Genomic DNA, 23,166 nt, shown 5'->3' with positions numbered 1-23,166 from the left:
GCTGCCGTACTGGGCAGGGATAGAGGTGTCTAGGCACAGGCGGCTGAGGCATGAGTGCACATTGGAGATTGGTGCGATGTGCCAAGACACTCAACTGACCACCCGCCTCGGGGTAGCACCCTTCCCTTTGCAACGGGCCAGTTATAAAGGGCCTTGATCGTCTTCCACAGGTCGATATCTCCTTGACGACTTATTTCCCCTCTATTGCGACAGATTCCCGCATACAAGTTCTGTGTTCCCCGCGTGGGGGGACTTTGCCTTGGCGAATAGACGGCTGGGGATATAACGTCTTTCACAGCACAACCACGGGGACCATGGAAGGGGAAGATGAGGAGATACAGATTCTTACCTGCCCTCTGCGGCACTGGTTTATATTGTCAGTGTTGATCGGTTTACTGCAGGGATTCCTGGCGTTAGGTTTCATCCCGTTGGACTGGCCATCTGCTTGATCGGACGCAAACCCCCGATAAACAGCCTCCTTGATTTATAAGATGACAGGGTCTGTCACGGCAGCCCGGCCGCAGGGCGCCGATGAAAAGTCGGCCGTCGTGCTGCAGGACGACGGGGGCGGCGATAGCCCGTCTGTCACGGAGGGCCTCGAGGAGAAGCCGAAGGCGACATGGAAATCATACCTGTGGGACACGTTCGACAAGTCACCCGAGGAGCGCCGGTTCCTGTTCAAGCTCGATGCCGTGCTGATGACGCTGGCTTCGCTGGGGTACTTCATCAAGTATCTTGATCAGGTGTGTGCTTTACTCCGGGACTTATAATACAAACGGCGCAGTATCTAATTAATTTAATTGTATGCAGGTCAACATCAATAATGCCTTTGTTTCCGGCATGAAAGAGGACCTGGACCTTTTCGGGAATGAGTTGAATTACATGCAGGTCTGCTGGACCGTAGGATACGTCGTGGGAGAGATACCCAGGTACGACACACAAGCAACGACTTCTTGTGACTGAGGTTGACTAACAATCATGCCAGTAATTTGTTGCTCACCCGTATCCGGCCTGGGATATGGATCCCAATTTGTGAGGTAAATTCGAATGGCCAACTCATCAGCGAGTCAATCACTTGCTGACAACCACGTTCAGGTCACATGGTCGGTCCTCACGATCCTCCTTGCAAAATGCCAGACAGCTACCCACGTCTACGTCCTGCGCTTCTTCATTGGCCTGGCAGAAAGCACCTTCTACCCGGGGATGCAGTACATCATCGGCTCGTGGTACCGCAAGGACGAGCTGGCCAAGCGCTCGTGCCTGTTTCATGCCATGGGCAATGTTGGATCCATGGTCTCGGGCTACCTGATGGCGGGAGCACACAATCTCGACGGCGTCCACGGTTTTCACGGGTGGCAGTGGCTGTTTATCACCAACACAATAGTGTCTCTCCCCGTAGCCATCTCGGGTTTCTTCTTCCTCCCGGACCTTCCCGAGATCACCAAGGCATGGTACTTCACGCCCGAGGAGATTGTCCTCGCCAAGGAGCGCATGCGCCTCGAGGGCCGCGCGCAGCGGGCGCCGTACACGCGGGCCAAGTTCAAGAAGATCTTCTCGAGCTGGCACATCTGGGCGCTGGTGACGCTGTACATCCTCTTCAACAACGGCAACGGCGGCACGTCGCAGCCCGCCTTCCCCCTGTGGCTCAAGGACCAAGGATACAGCCTGCGCGAGGTCAACATCTACCCGACCATCACCGAGGTGGTGAGCATCGTCACCACCCTCATCTACGCCTGGACGTCCGACAGCCTGTTCCGCGGCGCGCGCTGGCCCGCCATCGTCTTCTCCGGGCTCGTCAAGATCGTCGCCTACGTGCCGCTGACGGTCTGGGCCGTCCCGGACAGCCTCAAGTGGGCCGCGTTTACCCTGTGCGGCTTTGGCGGCGGCATCTCTGGGCTGACGTTCGCGTGGGCGCACGAGATCTGCAGCGACGATAACGAGGAGCGGGCGCTCGTCACGGGCGCCATGAACCAGATGGCGTATGTCTTCCAGGCGTGGCTGCCGCTCGTCATCTGGCAGCAGGTCGAGGCGCCCGCGTACCCCAAGGGGTACCCGAGCATGGTTGGGCTGTCGATTGGACTGATCGCGATCGCGTTTGTTATTCGGTTCCTGCACAAGAGGGAGATCCGGCTTAAGGCTGCTGCGGCCTCGCCTGGTGTTGCTTGAGGGTGTCTATACGAGCTCTGTATTGTGTTTCGAGGCGGAGCTCTGGCGGGTTCATTCAAGTGCTTAGCTGCAGTTGTATGATTCAGCCTCTTCATTCGGAAAGACACGTTCAGAGTGCTGAAAAGTCAACAACACTTTGATGGTGGTAGTCGGTCTCTAGAATTGTTCTGAACTTTGATCTCAAGAGGAAGTGTGGTTCCATCTCCATGCGTCACACTCCCAGGAGACGGAGTAGAACAAAATGCCTACTTAGGACAGGTTGAAATACTTGAGGAATCAATACTCGGGAATCAAACAGACCTCATGATTGCAGCGCCGAGAACAAACATCTCTGATGTGGATGGCTGAGAATTTCCAATCTATAAGACGTGCTGTAAAAGTACCGACTGGGAGACTTACGCGCATTATAGCAGCGACACAGGAAAGCAGCCCCATGGAGAGTCACTTGCAGAGCTAGATGGTATCCTTAATTTGAAGAATGATCAGCCTACCGTTTAATGGACAAATGTGGGACTGTGGGATCTTGATGATGTGATGGTATGAAGTTGAAGGACTGCGAGATCGAGGGAATGATCCAAGTCTTGAGATATTCGGTTCTGTACCTAGTAGCATTCCTAATTGATCTACAATCTTCAGCTTGATTGGCTTTACAATAACCCCAACAGAGACTTCGCATCTCACACAGCTAGGCTCAAGTGACAGACAAAAGTCGGCAAATAAGGCAATCATAGGAGCTCGATACGGAGGATCAAGTGTGCTACCCAGGCATGTGTAAATATCTTTCGCGCACAATAAGGGGAAACCCGGTTATGTTTCGGGTTATCCGGAGGTGCTAGGAACACCTCTATAATAGGACCGAATAACCCCTCCCGTTCCCGAACCTCGGAAGACCTGCTTGCACAGTCAATCCGTGCCCTGGTCACAGTGCAATTCCGGAGCACTCCCGCCACACATTACATGCACTCAGTGTTGCCAAGTGAGCCGAAGAGTGTCCCAGCCGAGCCGAGCCGGTGAAGTGCCTTGTGCAACTCCCTTGCCTATTCCCCGCAGTGGTCCAAAGACAAAGTGGGACGTGACTGTCCCCGTTGCAGCATGGTATCATCGGGACTTTTCCCAGATTTCTTGGACTCCGGGGTAATGTGTGCGTAGACGACCAATAGCCAGGGGTGTAATACGTATACGACTATGATATCCAGGGGGTTCTCTTCATGACGTGCACCACTCTTCAGACCGTCTCTGTCGTCCTCGCTCTACTATCATCCGAGTCAGTTCGTCTGGTGAATAGCTTGGGTGTTATACCCACTATCCAGGTTGCAGAAGCCCCACCATGAGTGGATGAAGAGGTCAATCTCCGTCCGGAGCGCAAGGTGCTATAGCGCTGCTGAGTCTTTAAAAGATGGTGGTTTGCGCACGGTGTTATCCTCGGCGTCATATGGGTCTATATGTGTGCCAAGTCCCTAGCCGGTCCATGCAAATTATTAGACTAGTAATTGTGATTGCACGTGGGAACGGAATGCTGTGGAAAAAGCGAACGCTTAATCCGTCAGCCGGATCAAGCCTTATACCGTAGGTACTTTAACACACCCCCCAGTTCACAAGGTGGTACCCACCAAGTGAAGTATATGCCATGGTAGCCCCTATACACGTAAAACGCTTCACCTAAGTTATATACCCTAAATGCACTTATATAAGCAGTGCCATTTAAACGGCAGGTGGTTCTTAAACCTGCGGACTTTTCAGCCTTTAAACTTAAAACCTTTATGAAACCTAAATATAAGGGGCTTAACCCAGGGCGCCTAATTTAGTATAGCTCAGGGGAATATAGCGGTTAATCGCGCTATATAAACGAACCAAGGGCCCATAACTATGGAAAAAGCAAACGCTTAATCCATCAGCCGGATCAAGCCTTATACCGTAGGTACTTCAACAAATGCTCGTGGTGAAATGGACCGAGCCCGACGATCAGGGACCGCTGGCCACGCTATACCTACCAGGGGGAGGGGGGGTCTTTATATGGGTTACGCAATGTAATCATGTTTTAACATTTAAACAAAATTTTGAAAATATAATATAATACTAACGAAATGCTATTAAAATACTATTAAAACCAAATTATATTAAAGCTTTAAATCATGTTAATATTAACTTTATATTAGCATTAATTATATATTAGCTAATATCATTATAATTTTATATTAAAAGCTTTAATTTAAACCTTATTAACTTTAAACCTAATTCTATTTTTAAATATTTCCGTAATTCCATAAATTCTTTTATAATAAATAATTAAGTTAATAAAAAATAAATAAGTAGTTGGGTTAGGGATAAGGAAAAAAAAGAGTTTTTTTTTTACCCCTATATTAAGAGTTAACATAATATTAAGATTAATATAATATTACAATATGTTAGGAATATTTACATATCAGTAACGTATAAATAATGCAATGTACACATAAAAAAAGCATGTCAGAACCTTAATTACATATCACTATTATATCGCTATTCCATTGACATCGTGGTGTGATGTTGACAAAAACCCCCCCTCCCCCTGGTAGGTATATAATTTCTCAAGCGTCCAGGCCTGGCATTTCATTACCATAGAATTGGACCAGCTTCCCAGAGAATATGGGTCGAGGTTCGAACCATGACTGCCATCAAGTATCTCGTCTGTGTCGCCAGCATCGCTGCGCAGCACTTCGCCTCGGCTCGAGTCATTACAAAGAATGACCGCAGGTGAGACTCTCATATTCAGACGTTGTTATCCTGAACGCGTGCACTGAGGACTTGAATCACAGAAGCGAGGATGTGTTTGTCCCTGTCGGCGTCGCGGTTGGATCTGCCCCTCAGGTCCAGACCGAGGCGTACGCGCCCTTCACGCTCGACGAGACTAACCCCGTGGCCACGCTCGACTACGGCGGCGAGAGCGCGGGATACCCCTTCTTCGAGGTGTCCTCGCTCACCGGGGCGGCGCAGGTCGAGGTGAAGTACACCGAGGAGTTTGATGGGCTCAACCAGCCGTTCAGCGACGGGCCCTTCTCGTTCAGCAACCAGCTCGGCAACACTTTCCGCGTGGAGACGTTCAACTTTACCTCGGCGGGTAGGCTCGTGGCCCCGCTGCTCCAGGGCGGGCAGAGGTGGGAGTCGCTCCGCCTGCTGACGCCGGGCTCCGTCTCGTTCTCCGCCGCCGGTTTCGAGGCTACGGTCGACACCGTTCTGCCGGGCGATCTTCCCGGGCAGTTCAGCAGCGATGACGAGGTCCTGAACGACATCTGGAAGCTCGGTGCCAGGGCGGCCACGGCAGCTTGTGTCGACAAGGGCTCGCAGAAGGCGATCTGGGAGGTCGACGCCGAGAAGGGCGTGTTGGCGAGGAATTCGCGCCCGTCTTTGACGGCGGAAGCCACGGCCTGGGGCAACTACACACTCGAGTTCGACACTTTGATCCAGAAGGGCGGCAGCTGGTGGTCAGTTGTAAGTTTCTTCCTCCAGGACGACAGACTGCTCGGTGAGGGTTGTATAATGCTCACTGTTCTTACTTAGGCACAACCCATCAAGGGTAACGGGTACACCTTGCTCCTGACCGGAGAGCTTCCAGAGGCGACCCGGTTCGCGAACACGAACACTTCCCTGACGCCACCGAACACTATCTCACTGGCATTTGGCGTCGATTTTGTCAACCAGACAACACTTGCTACCTGGGTGCTGGACGTCTTTGAGGTTCCATTCGCCGTGCAGGAGAACAAATGGTACCACATCACTACCTCGTTATCACCAAGCGGATACCTCGCCGTCTCGATAGACGACACCCAAATCTTCAACGTCTCCCGGGCTGCCTACCCCCTCGCCACGGGAGCCTTCTCAGGCTCCTTCGGCTTCGGCGCCTACCAGGACCAGGCAGCCTACTTCAGGAACGCCGCGGTCCACGACACCGCCAACGGCACCTCCCTCTACGAGAACGCCCTCACGAGCGACACCGTCCTGGCCGAGTACGGCACCGCGGAGCTGGCCGGGAGCGTGTGCCTCGACGGGCCGAAGCGCGACCGGCTCGTGTGGCTGGGCGACTTCTACCACACTGCCCGCATCCTGGCCGCGAGCACGTCGCGCGTCGACCACTCGCGGGGGACGCTGCAGTTCCTGCTCGACTCGCAGGTCGCCAACGGCCAGCTCGACATCTCGCCCAACCTCGGCTACGACGTCAAGGCCTCCGCTGCCGCCATGGCCGCTCCGGCGGGCAGCTTCGGCCTGCCTGATTACCAGATCCTGGGGCTCATCTCGTTCAGCGACCATGTGCGCCTGCACAACGATGTTGAGTGGGCGAAGGAGACGTGGGAGGGCTGGCAGAAGAACATTGACTGGCTCCTAGCAACGTACGACACCACCGGGCTCATCACACTCCCCAGCCCATTCGCCTTCATCGGAGGGCCGGACGCCGGGTCGCCCGTCTCGTGCGCCGCGGTCCAGGCCCTGCGTGGGGCGGCGGACGTAGCCACCGCGATAGGCGACTCCGAATCAGCAGAGCGCTACACGACGGTCGCCTCGTCACTATCCGACGCTATCAACGAGAAGTTGTGGAACGACGACATCGGGGCGTACTCCCTCAACATCTACAACGCCACCGAAATCTCGGTCCCGGGGACGGCCTTCTGTATTACCTCCGGCGTCGCCTCGGCAGACCAGACAACCCGCTCCATCTCGGCCCTGTCGGCCCTGCGCCTCGGCCCGGGCTACAAGGACACCTCGGCCGTGTCATCGTCCGACCCGGCCGTCAACATCTCGCCCAACACGAACGGCTTCCTCCTCTCGGCCCTATTCCAAGGTAACGCGACCGCCGAGGCGGGCGAGCTGCTCAGGGGCCTCTGGGGGCCCATGGTCGCGGACCCCGAGACCGACGTCGGCGCCAGCTGGGAGTACGTCAACTCGGCGACGCTGGCGCCCGGGCTGGGCCTCTTCACGAGCCTCAGCCACCCCTGGGGCGGCGCCCCGACGTACGTGCTGACCGAGTGGGCGGCGGGCCTGCGGCCCGCGGCGGGGGTGGGCGGGTTTGGCTACAGGTCGTGGGTCCTCGCGCCCGGGTCTGGGGCGCGGCTCGGGCTCAACGAGGCGAGCGCGACGGTCGTCACGCCGTTTGGGGACCTGAGTGTCGACTGGAAGGTTGAGGGGCAGAAGGTCTCGGCCACGGTCCATGCGCCGGTCGACACGAGCGGCAGCTTTGTCTACGGCGACCAGGCCGTGGCGCTGAGTGGAAACTCCACGTATCAGCTGTCTGTAGATATTTGATCTGTCGTAAATCAAAATGAGAAATTCTTTTTATTGAGCACAATGGCTGCCGCAGAAGTCCGCCAACAAAGCCTGACGGGCTGTCATTTACTCCTCGCCCGGATATGCAACGTCACCAACTTGATTCCACAGTCCTGTCCGGCATGCAGCAGGCGGACCGGTAAGTTAACGGCGAAGGAATACAATATCCGGGACTTAGAGATTGTACTTTCTATCGGCCATGCAATCCCAAAACACCACCAGCAGCCTTATAATAACCCGGAGCCACATCGGTCTGCAAGCCATCTCGGGGCACTTCGAGCTGGCCGTAGGCTGCTATGGTAGACTTTTGATGGTAAAGGTCACCTAACAGGCCCAAGAACCACACGGCGCAGGCCAGTGTATTTTAGTCCACAGAAACAGACCTTTGGATAATTCAATCAAGCGGGTTCAGCATTGACCTTGAGAAGTGATACTAGCTGCCTTACCATGCGCGCTACACCCACCCGGGTCCGTATAGGTTCTCAGAAGTTCACTATGGGTCGTACTCGCCTTCCCTAGCCAGCGACGGTCTGAAGCTGCTTGCCAGAAGACCGAAAACCGAAGACCAAAGGCAGCCTGTGGTGGCAGCAGTTTTCTGAAACAGTGAACAATAAACATACCTCGAAGTGACTGACCTGATAAATGGTTGAGAGTCAGACAGTGAATCCCACCTAGTCTTTGTTGATATTGAATTCTGCAACTCAGTCTCTGTATTCAAAAGCCTGCATGATCCGATAAACCGCTGGCCACCAGACACCACAAGCTGTAATTTTCATAATCGAAGAAGTGTTGGCCTCGAAAGGGATCAGCAATACCACATTCAAGAACCACTCAAAATGGACACGGAGGAAATCAAGGACACGGTAAGCCCTGGGCCCCGACCGACGCCCAGAATGATAGCTGACATGGTCGTCCCTAGATTGTTGTGGCGTGGCCGCCACAGCCCAAGGTGGACGAGGACAAGGCTGCCGAGTCGAAAACCAGCCGGGACTCGATCAACGTGGCGACAACCGGCACCTCGACCGCCGCGCCGCGCCCGGCGCGACAAGCAGAAGAGGCTCCCGCGCGGGCCTGCGGGTTCTGCAGGCAGTTTCTCAGGGGGGACGGGCCCTGCAGCCACGTGCGAGGGACTCGTCAGTCTGCCCAGCCGAGCAGATAGGCCTTGCCGGTCATGAGGCCGACAATCGGTCGCGGGTCCAATTTAGGAGGCTTGTGCTGTTTCTGCTGCTGCGGCGTCGGAGAACTCAAAACAGACAAGGGAGAATCTATCAAGTTGTGAGCGCGGTGGAAGTTGTTTTGATCAAGGGGGCGTGGAGTCTTGTCACGATCCTGGCGGAATGTAGGATTTGGCCGGGAGAGCCGCGTGGTTGGGAGTACAGCCGGTCGTTGCAGGTAGACCTGTTGCCTGACGCCGCTCAGTCCACGTCGAGGCACCGCGATTGCGTTGACTTTTTTGTCAGAGGCTTAGAGAACAAAGCCTTCAGACACTATGTACGATTCAATAACTACGCCAGTTTGATTGATCGCTGAAGGCCAAGTCTCGTGATCGCGGGCGCCTGTCGAGCGTGGACTGAGCTAATGTGGAATGACTCCCCGTGTTGCCGGTCACGCAATTAACGCTGGTGGCGTTGCATGCGAGGGCGGGCTGGGAGTTGAGTTCCAATAGCGCCATCTGTCGACTGACAGTAGATTTCTTGGCCCCAACAGGATCTGGGGAGGATGCCGTTAATCAAACATGAGCAAGCGAGCAGGGCGACATGCGATGCAGGCAGGGTCTTTCAAGGTTGTTGAGAATAATAATAACAACAAGAGAGAGAAACACGGCGAGGAGCTGAGCCGTGTGAGCCGCCTGCTTGCCCCGTTTCGGAAACGCCCAAAATGTCTGCTGCAGGGAAGAGCTTTCTTGCTGTGGCTTGCCCGCCCTACCGCACCGCTGGCGTACCGCCCCTCGAACCCTGCTCGCTGGTGAGCCTGGTCCCCATGGATGCTGGCTAAGTGACGTTGGTCTTGGGTCTGGGATCACCGACCGGGAAGTACTCACACGTGCGTCTCCATCAGTGGCGTCAACGAGACAGCCAGTTCTATTATTACTGTTGTTCCAGATAATGACCGAGCTCAGCCCTATCATGCTGATTGTGTCAACAGTCTGGTTTCTACACGGCCTGCGATGCTATACGAGACGGGCACTGGAATGCTTCCACCATTGCAGCAGACAGACAGCACAGCAATCTAAAAAAGAACCCTCAAGACGCGGCATCACACACAGACCTCACAGTAGATACGACCCAAGGGTCGTGCAGGAGGAGATTGAATCTCTCGGATGCAAGCCTGTACGTCTCTGTGCATGGTCCGACCCTTGCGCTCCCATCTCACCTGCAGAACTCAAAAGTGTGCCGGCGTGTTCTGGTGGTGCACAAGTGGGAGAGCTCGAGCTTGTCCGAGGGGCTGGCCGCGGCAGCCAAATTCAATTCAACCCGGCTCATTTCCACCAGTGTGCCGTGCTGCCTCGCGTCGTGTTGTGGTGTGTGGTGTGGTGTGTGGTATTGCAGTGCAGTGCAGTAGCAGCAGCGGCGGCAGCAGCAGGGACTGCCAACGGCTGTCTCGCTTGGAGCGCGCACCCTCGACGACAGTGTGTCTGAATGAGGCCACAGAGGCCACTGAAGCCACAGAGACAGGAGACACATGAGACACATGAGACACACGAGAGTGGAAAAAAGGTGGGAAAAAATCCAAACAAACGGTGGGCTGATGGATCGAACATTCATCCCGCCTCTCCAACCTTCACCGGGCTTCGACGGCCGTGTGGGACACGGTACCTGCGACATGCACATCATCTGTTAGCCATCTCCAGGACAACCGCATGCGCCAGCTATCATCGCGCCGTGCCACTGCATGTCCCCTTCCCATGTCGCTGCAGCAGCCAGGGAGCTCCACTCTCTCTGCGAGCTGCACCACCCTGCACCCTGCACATGCAGCTGCAACCAAGCTCCCAGCTCCCAGCTCCCCAATTCCCATGGGGTCAACAGAGGATCGTCGGTTTCCTGGCGCCCGCGTTTTGCTCTCATGACCTATTTCTCCTCCTCACCAGTCGCCACCGCGACGCCTTTGTACTATATCCGTGGCATAGCGGCATAGCATTGCTCTTTCTGCATTCTTTCCTTCCCATTTCCCCCCCATACGCCCTCGCAACTACACACAATGGCTGCGCAGAACGGCGAGGACGCCTACGTCACGGTATGTGGATCGTGAGGAGTTGGAGGTCCTGCCTGCACCCGGGTGCTGCGACTCGAGCCGCTACTGGATCTGGAGGCACTCAACACTTCCCCGTGGGGTTGGCGAGTCAGGACGGCAACGAGACAGCAACGGGCAGACCAGAACAACACAGCTAACAATTGGGCTTCAACAGCTGCTGCTCAGCGACACATACCTCCCAGGTACGCTCGACGAGACTCCCAATTGCTCCGAGAAATCTGCATTTGTCCTGACCCTCTTGCAGGAGCTCTGGTACTCGCCCACTCGCTGCGCGATGCCGGAACCACCAAGAAGCTGGCCGTATTGGTCACGCTCGATTCTGTGTCGGCCGAGGTCATAACACAACTCAAGGTGTGTCTGTTCCCTGCAAACAAGTCATGCTCGTCGCGAACCTCTGCTGAGATACTGTCGCAAGTCTGTCTTCGACCATGTAATACCAGTCCCCCGCGTGCGAAACGAGAAGCCGGCGAACCTTTACCTGATGAACCGTGCCGATCTGCACTCTGCGTTCACAAAGATCAATCTGTGGAAACAAACCCAGTTCAGAAGGATTGTGTATGTGGACGCGGATGTCGTAGCCTACAGGGCACCCGACGAGCTGTTTGACTTGGACCACCCTTTTTCCGCCGCCCCGGACATCGGATGGCCCGATCTCTTCAACACGGGAGTCATGGCCCTGACCCCAAACATGGGCGACTACTATGCCCTGGTGGCCATGGCAGAGAGGGGTATTTCTTTTGACGGCGCAGACCAGGGCTTGCTGAACATGCACTTCAAGAACAACTACAACCGCCTGAGCTTCACCTACAACGTCACGCCCTCCGGCCACTACCAATACGTTCCCGCCTACCGCCACTTCCAGTCGAGCATAAACATGGTCCACTTCATTGGAAGCGACAAGCCGTGGGCTCTGGGCAGGGAAGCATCCTCCGGGGGCACTCCCTACGATGAGATGCTTGGGAGGTGGTGGGCCGTTTACGACCGCCACTACAGACAGCCGGTAAGTATTGCTGTCACCCTCATCGGACTCAGCACAAAGACTGACGTCTATCACAGTCCCCTCCACTCACGCCGACCGACGCGTCCCAAGGCCAGCACAAGATCCCCGAGATCGTCCAGTACTTTGTCAAAGGCGAATTCCGTCCAAAAACAACCACCTACGTTGTTCCGACCGGGCAGCCACCGCTCCACCAAGGTAGATCCACACATGATGCGTATCATCATGCGCCGCCACCACCCTCGCAACCTGACTACTACCATCACCAGCACCATCCACAACACCACGACCAGCCTCATGAACATCACCATCATGAGCATCCGTCCCAATACCACCATGAGAAGTCTCTGGCAGGAGACTCCGCCCCGCACCCTTATATACCCCCTCCCGTCCCCAGCGAATCGTTGAGTAATGTTGTTGAGGGGACAAAAGCTGAGGCTCGAGAAGAGCAGGTTTCGGGGCCCCATGGAGGGGCTCCTGTAGTACACCATGAGGAGAGGGAGCATAAGCCTGAGCCACGCCCAATCGAGTACAGCTGGGATGCTCAAAGGTGAGGAGTCACTGCCAATACCGCCCATTTGAACATGGTCGCTGACTATCCACAGACAAGCTCCGCCTGCAGATTCCAAGCCCGAGGCTATGAATTTCCCGCAGATGCATTACGAGATGTCTTCCGATCCAGCTCCATTCGTCCCTCCTCAGCGATACCCAAGCCCGCCGAAGAACATGTGGTATGAGGTACCCAAGGAAAAACCTGCTTCACGCGCCGAGAAGCCCCGGCCGATCTTCCCTTGGGAAATAGAACAGCCGAGGGCCTCCCGGGTTTTCGCTGACGATGTATACCCTCCCGAGCCGTCCTTGACCGAGGGTTCGACCGTTGCGCCTTCCGGTAGGAGGACATCGTTCCTGGAATCCCAAACGACGATGACTGAGCCTTCTATGACAGAGTCATCCACCGCGGACCACAAGAGCGAGCCTAGTTCCCCTGCCACCCCTACCATCCGGGTCACACATTCTGATCCCTGGGCCTCTTTCACGCGGGTCAATGCGTGGGATGATGATCCCGCCATTGATAAATATGTGGGCTCCATGCCATTATACCGTCGGCACAAGAGCTCAGGCAGCCTCGTGGGCCAGACCTCGCCCCGGGCTGTGGGTGGTAGTGGCGTCGGATCCCAGCAAGAGACGTCAGCCGGCGCAGAATGGCGAAGACGCGGTTCCAAGCTGACCGACTTCCCGACTGCCGTCGAGCGACCCAGTCTCCCTGTCACGCCTGCGCCTATTCGTCGGCCGAAGTTCTGGGGCGCTGGTGGCCCAGGCATCGATGACGAGGGTGAGGATGATAGCAAACTGCCGGCAGCGGACGGAGTGCCCCAGCAGTCGGAGTGGGTATGTGAGCATGGGCGTCGTTTTAGCATCGGAGATTGCCCTTGTGATTTGACTAACTTATTCCGATTTTATAAGGACCCCGTAGCGCGGCTTCAACTGCTGGCAAAGCAACAATCCGATTTGCTGCTGCAGAAGCTAGGCGCTGGCGAGGTGTCCGGAGGTGGCGACGCTGGTGGCGCGACTGGCGGAGAGCACAACATACCTAACCGGCCGTTGCCCTTCGGATCCGAAGACATCGTGTCACCAAGGTATATTGCGCGTTCGTCCAACGTCCTGAGTCCCCAGCCTGTGAAGCCACCCGGTGCAGGGCCACAGGGTATCTTGGGCCAGGCCCAGGGCGAGAGCGAGGCGACCCCACGCAGCACCAGTGCCACCGCCACCGAGACAGCCAAGCCTGCAGAGCCCGGAAGCTCGATCCCGGAACCGTCTTTCCACGGCCCCGGGGCGGCCTGGGAGAAGGACGAGGGGTATCTCGCCCATTCGACCGCGTTGCCCCCGTCTGAGGAGGAGAAGGATGTACTGCAGACGTGAGGAGCGTCCACGGCCGTTGCCAGATGCGAATGTGCCGTGGGCGATGGTCTGTTACCTAATACCCTTTTTGCCACTGAACTAGCGAGCGCCCATTGTTGACTTTTTTCTTGTTGCTTACTATGGAAAGATGGAGAGCACAGAACTGTGGGAGGGTGAGGAAGAAGCGAGATCTCGACTTGGGCGATGCATTTGATGCGGAAAGGGGATCTCTTTGTGGGATGTTTAGGCTCGTGTCTGTTGTGAGTCTTTGGAAGAAGGAAGGAAGAAGGAAGGAAGAATAAGAAGCGTATTATGATACCTCATGGGGGCAAGGGATTAGTGGCCATGGCACGGGAGCATGGTGAATGGCGACGGTGGTGCGTAATACGACTCGGGGGCTCTTCGAGAGAACGCTGAAATACGATCTCGATGTCTTCTAGGCCGCATGGTCTGGCAACCTTTTTTCTCTGTCACATTCGCTTTCTCTCTCTACTCCTCTTCCTCCTTTTCATTTGTCATATGATTTGTGAGACTGATAGTGTGTCTGCTTTTCTTTGCACTTCTCACGTTCACTTTGGGACGTCAGGTTCGGATATGGATATCTTTGGCTTATGGGTTGGCACTTACGGACGCAGGTGGGCGGGAAGAGAATGAAGTCTGGAGGATCAAAATAGGGCTGGGAATGGGATTGGGTGTAATGTTTGCATTCAAGGCCGGCGGGCGGGCCGGCCGGCTGGCTGTTTGGGTTAATTTGACTGGCATCAATTATCAGACCAGCATATTTAATATATCGCGAAGCATTCAAGCTCTATACCACTACAGATTCCAGCAGCCGGTCATATTACCATTACAATAGTACACGTGTGTGTGGCGATGCAACGCTTACCTCGTATGGATCGATGAGATCTTGGCCTATGGGTCAACATCAAAGGTGGTAAAGACGGACGGATTTTATAATTGGTAAGCCCAGCTTTGTAGACATTGCACAGTAGAGCCGAGTATAAAGCCGTCGACAATGGTACGATAGGGATGAAAATGCCATGCCGTCCTCATGGCTACGGGCACAGATAGTCTAGGTGCCGCCGGAGTGTCTCCTACTGTCTGACGCGGTGGCCTGCTGCGTTGCTCGTTCAGTGATGTCGTTGCACATTCCTTGAATATACAGAGAGACTGGGGCTGAGGGGCTAGGATGGTTTCATGGTCTGCTGGTGCTGTATCCCCTGCACAAAGACAAGTTAATATGCAATAATTCTAGCACATTATTCCAGGGGCAGGTGTCTCTGTATGTAAATGCTCATTAGGATCCCAATCATTTCCACGCGTAAACCAGTAGAAGCCTACGCTTTCTTATAAAGAGCCCTCTTGTAGGGCTGCACAACCACTTTTCAGATGCTGAGTCAAAAACAAGAAACGCGTCAACTGTGGATAGAAGAAAGGAACTCCCAATCTAGAAATTGTGTTGCTGCCTTGAGGGCTGGAAGGTAACTTGCACTCTCCAGCATCTGAAACAGGTAACCGTGGTTGAGCAAGGTTATACAAGCAGAGCATGACTCTATTTGCTGCGCCTCTCGCTAAAACGACCATATCAACTTGGCCGGAATGCTCTTGATTCTTCTGAGAGGCCTTCTCATTCAGCTAACGAACTGCGCCGTGTTCTGACTCACAGACGTCCAACGCTCAAGTCAGTCCCCTCCAGGCCCCTCCAGGCCCCACCGGCCCCCTGGTCACATCTCAACCCCGGCGGCAGGAAAGATGGCACAGCTACCGGTATATGAGAACAATCAACCGTACAATGACTGGGGTGACTATTTCCCTGAAGATGATGAGGGCGATGTTACGGATTTTACCGAAGGAGTTGACGGTTACTCCGTGCGTGGAGGGTACCCCGGGCCGCCTTGTTACCCTGCCACTGTCGGCGAGGCCATACAAAGCGGTGGCAAATCCTATCGTGTTGAACACAAACTTGGCCACGGATCATTCTCAACAACATGGCTTGCATTTGAAATTGAAACCAACACCTCGGTTGCCCTCAAGATCCACCGCACCTTCACGACGGCAGGCCAGACTGAGAGCCGAATACATCAGGACCTACAACGACTGATACCAGACCCCAGCCATTGCCATTTGATATTCAGCACTTCAATATTTTCTCTTCCTGGACAGTTCCCCGATGATACCCATGTAGTGGTAGTACTTCCTGTAACGGGGCCAGACTTGAAAACATTCATGGGTCCGAGGGGCCGCACTTCAGACTCTGCTACACGACTGCGTGTGGCCAAAGATATACTTAAAGCAGTAGCGTGCTTACATTATCACAGACTAATCCATCGAGGTACTTGTCATGGTCAATCAATTCTGTTTCCAGGTAATCATGGCTAACCTATCAAGTAGATATCACCGACAGGAACGTCATGATCGGACTTATCCCTGGTGCTCTCGACCAAGGACCAACACCGTCAGAGCGTTACAAGCAAGTCGGCCGCCCAGAGAAGTTCTCCTTGCCACTGTGCAGTTTTGTCTGGAGACCAGGAGACCTTGTTGCGCCTATAAAATGGCCCTCAAGCATTCTCGACAAAGACCGCATTTCTCGGTGATTTCGGGTTGACAAGGCGCATCGAATCTCCCGCGACAGACCCCTGCCTTCCGCCTGAGACTTGCTGCCCGCCAGAGCTCCTCCACGAAGGTTCCGAGTCCACCTACAAGTCGGACATGTGGGGCTTCATGTGCGTCTTCACCACCTTGATGGCCGGTTTCAATCCCTTCACCGGATGGAGCGACTCCAGTACCCTGGGCAGCATGTTCGAAATGCTCGGGCCTCTACCTCAGGAATGGGAAGGTCGTTGCGAGTGGCCGCATCATTACCCCGAAGAGCAGCGGCGCAAGTGGCATGACCACCCGAGAGTCCCAGAAGACTCTCTTGGGGACCTTTTGGATCGTACCAGGGAGGAGGACCTTGGGCCACGGGAGCGAGAACTGACATTGGAGGTGGTGCACAAGGGGTTTCGATACCAGCCTTCGGAGAGGATTTCAGCGCAGCAGCCTCTGGATGATGAGTCGTTTTGGGAGCTTGTGGCAATTCATGGGATAGAGTGAGCATGTCAATATTAATCAAAGACACCTATACACAGGTTAAACTTCTGTAAGATAAACACCTGTTTGATAATCTGACATGCAGATTGTTCCATGTTACAGTCTGCGATCTATTCACATCAATGTCTGTCCAAGCTGCCGACATACATCGACAGTTCATGGAACGCCAATTCCTCTATAAAGAGCTAATAATGGCCGGCTATGCAGCTTGTATGACCGTTAGAGCTCTTCACGTCAAAGCGGAAGCTTGCAGGCCCAATCTCGAAATGTCCCATGTCACGTTGTAAAGAAAGTGATTCTCTCACCTAACTCGAGGGTGAGCCTCTAACGGACAAGAATACATAGTCGGAAATGACGGGATACACTACAGTGACCTGTGGACTAAGAGCTGCCACATCACCTTTTCTGGGATGTGCCTATCTACTTCCTGTAGTCCAAGAGCACCTCTCGCCCACTTTGAAACATAGGGAGGGCAGTTGGTGCTGCATGATTCGTCATATTTTACACGGGTCTTACATGGTTTCTTCTGGTGCTTCGACTCCCGTCTGAGGTCGCACTCGATGTTTCTTCCGAACTCCTCAACCGAGGTACTTTCCAGGACCCTGATCCACCAGGGAACTCACCAACACGAGGCACTTGGGGTTTCCGTCTGGGCTTGATGGCAGCCTATCACGTTCCGTAGCAAGGAGCAATATCTAGAATCTTTCATCAGGGTCAGAGGACGACGACAATGACGGAAAACCTTCACATGGCTCAGAGGACTCATAGTATATGAGGCCCCCGGTCTTTTCATGCCTAAATTCCCGTAGCAAGTCGTACCCCAAATCCAGTTTTAGTAACTCAAGAAGTTGGACACTTGGCGTGCTGATACCCGAACACCGTCGCATAGTACAGACACTCGGAGGCCCCCGCGCGTACTTGGACTCTCAACCTCCCAACCAAGTGTCCGTTTGTGGAGAAGATCGACCGGGAGTTGACCGATCTTCTTATGAGTTCTAGTAGAATACTAGCCCACTGTGTATGATATCTAATTGCAAGTGGGGTCGTTGTTGGCCCGGTCTATAGTGTCGCGTTCCCAGTTGTTTGGGTCAAACTGTCTAGGTATACTAGAAACCCTATTCAAAACAAAAATCCAAGTGTAAACTTTTCGTGGCATCCAAGGCAGAACTGCCCGGGATCCTGTCGCTTTGCCAAGGCGGCCTGGTGCCCCACCAACCGCTGACTAACGAGAACCAACGTCAGTCCTCGAAACCGAGGCATTCACGCTCCCACGAGCCATCCCTCCACAAAACTAGACTTTGAACACCCAGGCGAACTTGACATCTCTCCCCCACCCCAACCACTGAGGCTCGTCCATCATTTGTTGTTGGCCTTCTGAATTGGCTCCCCGTCTTGGTCTTGTTTGAGCGGAGATGACAACCCCGAGATGGGCTCCGCGAGCTCAGGCCTAGCCGTTTGCTGTCACTAGCGCCGACGAAGTACACGCGCGTTGGCAATGATTTTGTTTTCCGCGTCCACAAACACAGACTTGGGGACAGGCGCAGGCCCACAGCCCGGGTGTTTTGTGTTTCTGTGCGATTTGAGGTTGTCCTTGCGTGTCAACCATTTGCCACAGAGGCCGCACGGGAACCTCTCAAATCCAAGTACACCCCCTTCCATCTCAATCCCATGGGCGTTCTCTTCGTGCCTGGTGAGGTGTTCATTGCGCTTGAATCTCTCGCCGCAGTTGTCGCACACGAATTTGTGCTCCTTTTCTTCCTTTGGCTTCCCTCCCTTTGCCTTGACGACTTTCTTTGTCCCGGAATCATTCTCCTTCTCCTGCTCCGGCTCCTCCTGCTCCTCCTTCTTTTCGACTCTCTTGCGCTTTCGCGACTGTGGCTTGGAATTCATCAGTGGACTCGAAGTTAGTAGTGGACTCGTATTCGGCAGTGGACTTCTGCTTCCCGAGCTCGTCAACACGGAAGAAGCAGAGCTGTCAGTATGGCCATCGTCTTCGTCAGTCCTTTTGAGTTCTCGTGGTCCCTGCTGCCCCTGCCCCTGCTCCTGCTGGGGAACCTCCAGCTTGTCTTTTGTGGAGTCACCAGGGGCCAGTGCTTCAGCACCAGGGCACCGAGTAGCGGGAGACCCGTGATACGGCTCGGGCTGCGCCATTGCCCGCTGTGCTCGGTCCTGCCCAAAGACAACCGCAGCCTGGCTAAACTGAAGCAATGTCCGAGCCGCTGTCATTTTACTACACGGCTCCAGGGTCGAGCTGGTCCCAATTCCTACCTGCCCAGGGCAAGTCGCGTCTTCTGGCTCGGGGAGCTGGCAGGACGGCCCGTTCGCATCGTCGGTGGTGTACACAGCATCGGTAGTGTTCAGCCTGGGGCCTGAATACTTGTACCAGTTGTTTCGTCGTTCGATATACGTGATAGTCGCATACTGATGTTCAATGGCTTGTTCCGTGTTGCTGTAAGGCGGTGCAGTGTGGTTGTTGATGTAAGGTCTGGAAGCCCTTCGCTCCATGGCCGCGGATTGTGGGGGCCGCACTGCCATTTCTTCGTCCTGCGAGATTGCTCTTGCGCTGCTGGGCCCTGGTGCAGCACCGGCGGCATAGGGCCGTGAAGCACGGCTTTTTAGGGTGCTGCGAAAGCTAGAGACTCCGAATGAGCTGGAAGGGCGTTGGGCGGTGTCCACGGCACGCGCACGTTCATTGGGCAGTATGTGCCTCCCGAGCTCGTTCGTAGGCCGTGTTGATGAGGGAGCCATGGTTGTCTTGCTCTATCAGGAGGGAAGGAAGTATGTGACAGCCTCGAGGGGGCCGTGGCCTAGTTTTCAGGGTACCTACGTATGATGACAACAGTCAGTGCTGAACAAGAGAAGTCAGGGACCTGAGGTCACAAATCCGGAAGTGGTAGCTCGAAGTGCGCTTGAACAAGTGTCTCACGCGACTCTCTCTTATGATTCTCGATATTCTCAGGGTTGACGAGCGAGAGATGCCAGCCGGGGATATACTTGCCCTGATTTTGTACAACGTTGGAACCAGTGCAGGTCAGCAGTGCTGCGTGGTGCTATTTGTCGGCGTGATTCCAGCGATTCGCGTCTGTTGTCCGTCTCTGATGTCCCAGAGATGGTCTTCGTCTTACATGAGGGAAAAGGAAGATGGGATACAAATCGCCCAATGATTTGCACAATTTATTCACACGGAATTTACCCCAATAGTTCACGCTGGAATATTGCTGGAAAACCTCCAGAGAATTGGACGTTTTGCACTGCGAATTGCGCCTTATTCCTATCCGCTGCGGTTAGCGCCCTGCACCACGGTGTGTCCTCGCAGTCTAGCAACTTGAAGCATGTCCAACATGTACCAAATAACATTCCTCAAGATGAGGGGATGTGAACCGATTGGGACCAGTGCAAGTGAGCGCTGGGCGCCAGTGGGTTCATGAGCAATAGCGCACCGGATGGGAAGACTTCGGGGTTTTAGGCGTCCTCGCTGCAACGGTTGGCAGAAACGGCACCAGGGCGATAACGCCGCAGGGGCAACCGACGCCAACCGCCCGGCAGGACAAAATTGACGAGAACTGCCATGCCGCAGGCTCGACTTTGCTGGCTCTGTCTCTAGTGCTCACCCGAGCGGGAACTCGGGCTGCACCAAGGACGGGTGTGGAGCGCGCGACACTGGTCAACGAACAGAGCCGGCGCCGACTCGGCTGCAGGCTCCGTGGACAAGAAATGGCCGAAAGGGGAAATCGCGATGTGCAGCATGTAGTTGCACCTGTGCATCCGGCAGTATTGCTGGGGGCCTCGACTCCCGACCATGACGGCATGGCGACGACGATACTTGACCAACGTTTCGGGCAATTCAAAAGCAGTGCTTAAAGAAAGGGAACACGGCAACTTACAATTGAATGCTGAATTATGCTTGACGTGGACGGTATGCTTGAGCGAGGCAGACGATGCCAATGAACGCGGACTAACTGTGGGATACCTCATGCCCCAGGCGCGAGGGAGGGGATGCAAGAAGAGGAAGACGGTGTGTCTATAGAGTCGCTGTAGGTTTTTTTTTGGGGATGGAACCAGGTCTTGGAGCGTCCAAGAGGAAGAGAGAGGAGAGTTACGCAGGTAGTGCTGTAGCGTGCGGCCGGGGAGGAAGGGGGAGGGGGGGCAAGGGGGGGGGCACCGGGCGACGAGTGGGATGGTCGACAAGGAGGGCAGGCGAAAGGGTAGGAGAGGGTCTATTTATGAGGGCGAGCGAGCGGGAGGGACTCGAGGCGACCTAGGTCTGCACCTTAGGTCACTCTACTACTGAGCTCATGGAGGGGGGACAAACCTGAGCTTCTTCCCACCCGGGCAGTATGTACCTGCTTACACAGCACGCTCTGAACGCACGTGGAAACAGGTTAACACGGGGGGATAGAGAGCGCTTGGGGCTCATACCTAGGGTTGACAGAAGAGGTCTTGCGCTGGCTGTGTAGCAGGTAGTATGTCCAAGTGGTGCTGGCTGTAAATCGAATGGGCTGTAGGCAGTGCATAAGGCTATATCACCGGCAGCGCCTCGTGTTGATGCAGCCCAATTTCATGTTCCATGTTATGCTCAGTGCTGAGATGGCGAATTCAATAAAACTTGCATTCATGCAAAATTGATCTCGAGGTGGCTATGTGATTTGATGTGTACTGAGTATTGTTTGGGTCGGGGAATGCTCCATCTTGCAGCCACTATTTTGCTCTAGGTGACGATCTCGAGGTTAAAAATGATGAGCCGCCTCCCATATTCTTGGCCGCGCATTTGGTGTAATGGTTCAACAACTATCCAGACTGATCGCGGGACTCATCTCCGACACCAGATGAAATAAGGGGAAAAAAATCCGAATTTCCTGTCCATGATCATTTCCACATTGAAGGTGTCCAGTCGGCCTCGGTTTCGCGGGGCACTCGCCAGCCTGAAGCATCCGTCCCGCTGCATCTGCAACACCACCACGATGTCGAAGCCCGACCACTCCGAGAGGACCGCGACCGAGCCTCGCGACCCAGTAAGAAATGTTGCGGCTCAGAATGCTCAATAAGAAAACCTGCTGACGCAATGATCACACTCATCAGTCGCTCCACACGGTCATTCTCAGGCGGATCGAGGAAATCAACCCCTCAATCCGCACCTTCCGCCTCGCCATCCCAGCGTCCGTGGGACGCATCAGGGTAAGCACACCTGCGTCATCATTCATCAAGTGTTTATGAGACCATTGTATCTTCCAAGCCAGCATACGCACCTCCGGCTCATTCAGCCCTTCCCCGCGCTCTCTTCTCTGACCCCAGAGTGCTCGAAGAACCACGGCTAACGCACCCACCCCGCGACGACCAGTTCCTCCCAGGACAGTGGCTCGACGTCTTTGTGCCGGGTATCAGAAATCCAGGCGGCTTCACCATCACCTCCTCGCCCTCGAAGGCCCAGAAGAAAACAGTCTTGCCCGCCAGCGCCGCCCCGGCCGATGGCACCACCCCGTCCCCACCGGCCCCTGCGCAGGAGCCTTACCTCGAGCTCGCCGTGCAGAAGTCGCCCGACAACCCGCCGGCCCAGTACCTCTGGAGGCCCACGGCCGAGATCCTGCACTCGGAGCTGCGTGTCCGCGTGGGCGGCAGCTTCGTCTGGCCTCCCCCGGGGGTCCAGCCGACGGTGAGTGGCCGTGCCCTCTCCACCCCCTCTCCCTCTCCCCGACCACGCCGCACCAGCACCAGCCCGCCCACCTTCTCTCCCACCTCGCACTCCACCGTAGAAGCCGAAAGCCCAGACAAACTGACGTTACATGATACCGTACATAAAGACCCTCCGCAAGATCGTCTTCGTCGCCGGCGGCGTCGGCATCAACCCGCTGATGAGCATCGCGAGCCACCTCGCCGAGCGGCCGGACCCGCGGCACACGGTCGAGTTCCTGTACTCGACGCGGGACCCGGGCGGCGAGGGCAAGCGCGACGCCTCCAAGATACTGTTCCTCGACCGCCTGGCCGGGATCTTCAACGGCGGCGGCGGCGCACTCAAGGGACGGCTGGGCTTGTTCCTGACACCCGGAGGCCCCGGCGCAGGTGCAGAAGGGGGAGGGGACGGTGGTGACCTCCAGGGCATCCCGTTCAAGAGCCGGCGTATCACAGTCGAGGACATTGCGGAGGCTGTCGGCGATGACAAGAAGTTCGCTGTTGTCTACGTCTGTGGGGTGCCTGCGATGACGGATGAGTTCGTCGAGAAGTTGACTTCCCCACAAGGACTGGGCCTGGAACCTCATAGGGTTCTTTACGAGAAGTGGTGGTAGAACGGGATAGAGGATTTACAAGCAGAGGAATTATTCTATTGTGGTGGCCAAGCTAACTAGTTACTCCGAGATAGGACTCTGGTGCCTCTTTGTCATGCTACAACTTGCCGTCGCCAACGATGACGGCCGGGGATACCTCGAGCTACTGTTACCTCTGGGGAGAGCCACGCTCCTGGGACTCATCAT

The 23,166-nt window shown here is 55.1% G+C and overlaps 7 protein-coding genes across 7 annotated transcripts; 6 read left to right on the top strand and 1 right to left on the bottom strand.

Moving 5' to 3' along the window:
- Window positions 1-491: 491 nt before the first annotated feature.
- Window positions 492-2,166, top strand: INS49_014890 (uncharacterized protein; the record flags this gene model as incomplete). Its single annotated transcript, XM_043175578.1, has 4 exons — window positions 492-743; window positions 811-929; window positions 986-1,037; window positions 1,096-2,166. The coding sequence occupies 4 exons, from the start codon at window positions 492-494 to the stop codon at window positions 2,164-2,166; spliced, it is 1,494 nt and encodes a 497-aa protein (XP_043020535.1).
- A 2,644-nt stretch (window positions 2,167-4,810) lies between these two features.
- On the top strand, window positions 4,811-7,440 carry INS49_014889 (uncharacterized protein; the record flags this gene model as incomplete). The annotated part of the gene is made up of 3 exons (XM_043175577.1): window positions 4,811-4,899; window positions 4,962-5,634; window positions 5,704-7,440. The coding sequence occupies 3 exons, from the start codon at window positions 4,811-4,813 to the stop codon at window positions 7,438-7,440; spliced, it is 2,499 nt and encodes an 832-aa protein (XP_043020534.1).
- An 857-nt stretch (window positions 7,441-8,297) lies between these two features.
- INS49_014888 (uncharacterized protein) lies at window positions 8,298-8,620 on the top strand (the record flags this gene model as incomplete). The annotated part of the gene is made up of 2 exons (XM_043175576.1): window positions 8,298-8,324; window positions 8,381-8,620. 2 exons carry the CDS (start codon window positions 8,298-8,300, stop codon window positions 8,618-8,620), a joined length of 267 nt encoding a protein of 88 aa, XP_043020533.1.
- Window positions 8,621-10,659: 2,039 nt separating this feature from the next.
- On the top strand, window positions 10,660-13,630 carry INS49_014887 (uncharacterized protein; the record flags this gene model as incomplete). Its single annotated transcript, XM_043175575.1, has 7 exons — window positions 10,660-10,695; window positions 10,868-10,895; window positions 10,958-11,064; window positions 11,129-11,713; window positions 11,770-12,260; window positions 12,316-13,099; window positions 13,175-13,630. The coding sequence occupies 7 exons, from the start codon at window positions 10,660-10,662 to the stop codon at window positions 13,628-13,630; spliced, it is 2,487 nt and encodes an 828-aa protein (XP_043020532.1).
- Window positions 13,631-15,361: 1,731 nt separating this feature from the next.
- Window positions 15,362-16,757, top strand: INS49_014886 (uncharacterized protein; the record flags this gene model as incomplete). The annotated part of the gene is made up of 4 exons (XM_043175574.1): window positions 15,362-15,839; window positions 16,001-16,120; window positions 16,173-16,698; window positions 16,754-16,757. The coding sequence occupies 4 exons, from the start codon at window positions 15,362-15,364 to the stop codon at window positions 16,755-16,757; spliced, it is 1,128 nt and encodes a 375-aa protein (XP_043020531.1).
- A 1,406-nt stretch (window positions 16,758-18,163) lies between these two features.
- INS49_014885 (uncharacterized protein) lies at window positions 18,164-19,204 on the bottom strand (the record flags this gene model as incomplete). Its single annotated transcript, XM_043175573.1, has 3 exons — window positions 18,164-18,596; window positions 18,657-18,868; window positions 18,968-19,204. The coding sequence occupies 3 exons, from the start codon at window positions 19,202-19,204 to the stop codon at window positions 18,164-18,166; spliced, it is 882 nt and encodes a 293-aa protein (XP_043020530.1).
- Window positions 19,205-21,660: 2,456 nt separating this feature from the next.
- Window positions 21,661-22,980, top strand: INS49_014884 (uncharacterized protein; the record flags this gene model as incomplete). The annotated part of the gene is made up of 4 exons (XM_043175572.1): window positions 21,661-21,711; window positions 21,779-21,874; window positions 21,933-22,349; window positions 22,498-22,980. The coding sequence occupies 4 exons, from the start codon at window positions 21,661-21,663 to the stop codon at window positions 22,978-22,980; spliced, it is 1,047 nt and encodes a 348-aa protein (XP_043020529.1).
- Window positions 22,981-23,166: the final 186 nt, after the last annotated feature.

Source organism: Diaporthe citri, assembly GCF_014595645.1.
Source record: "Diaporthe citri strain NFHF-8-4 chromosome Unknown scaffold_8, whole genome shotgun sequence".
NCBI lineage: Eukaryota > Fungi > Ascomycota > Sordariomycetes > Diaporthales > Diaporthaceae > Diaporthe > Diaporthe citri.
The sequence above is the reverse complement of the archived record's forward strand: the minus strand, read 5'-3'. Positions and strand labels throughout refer to the sequence as shown.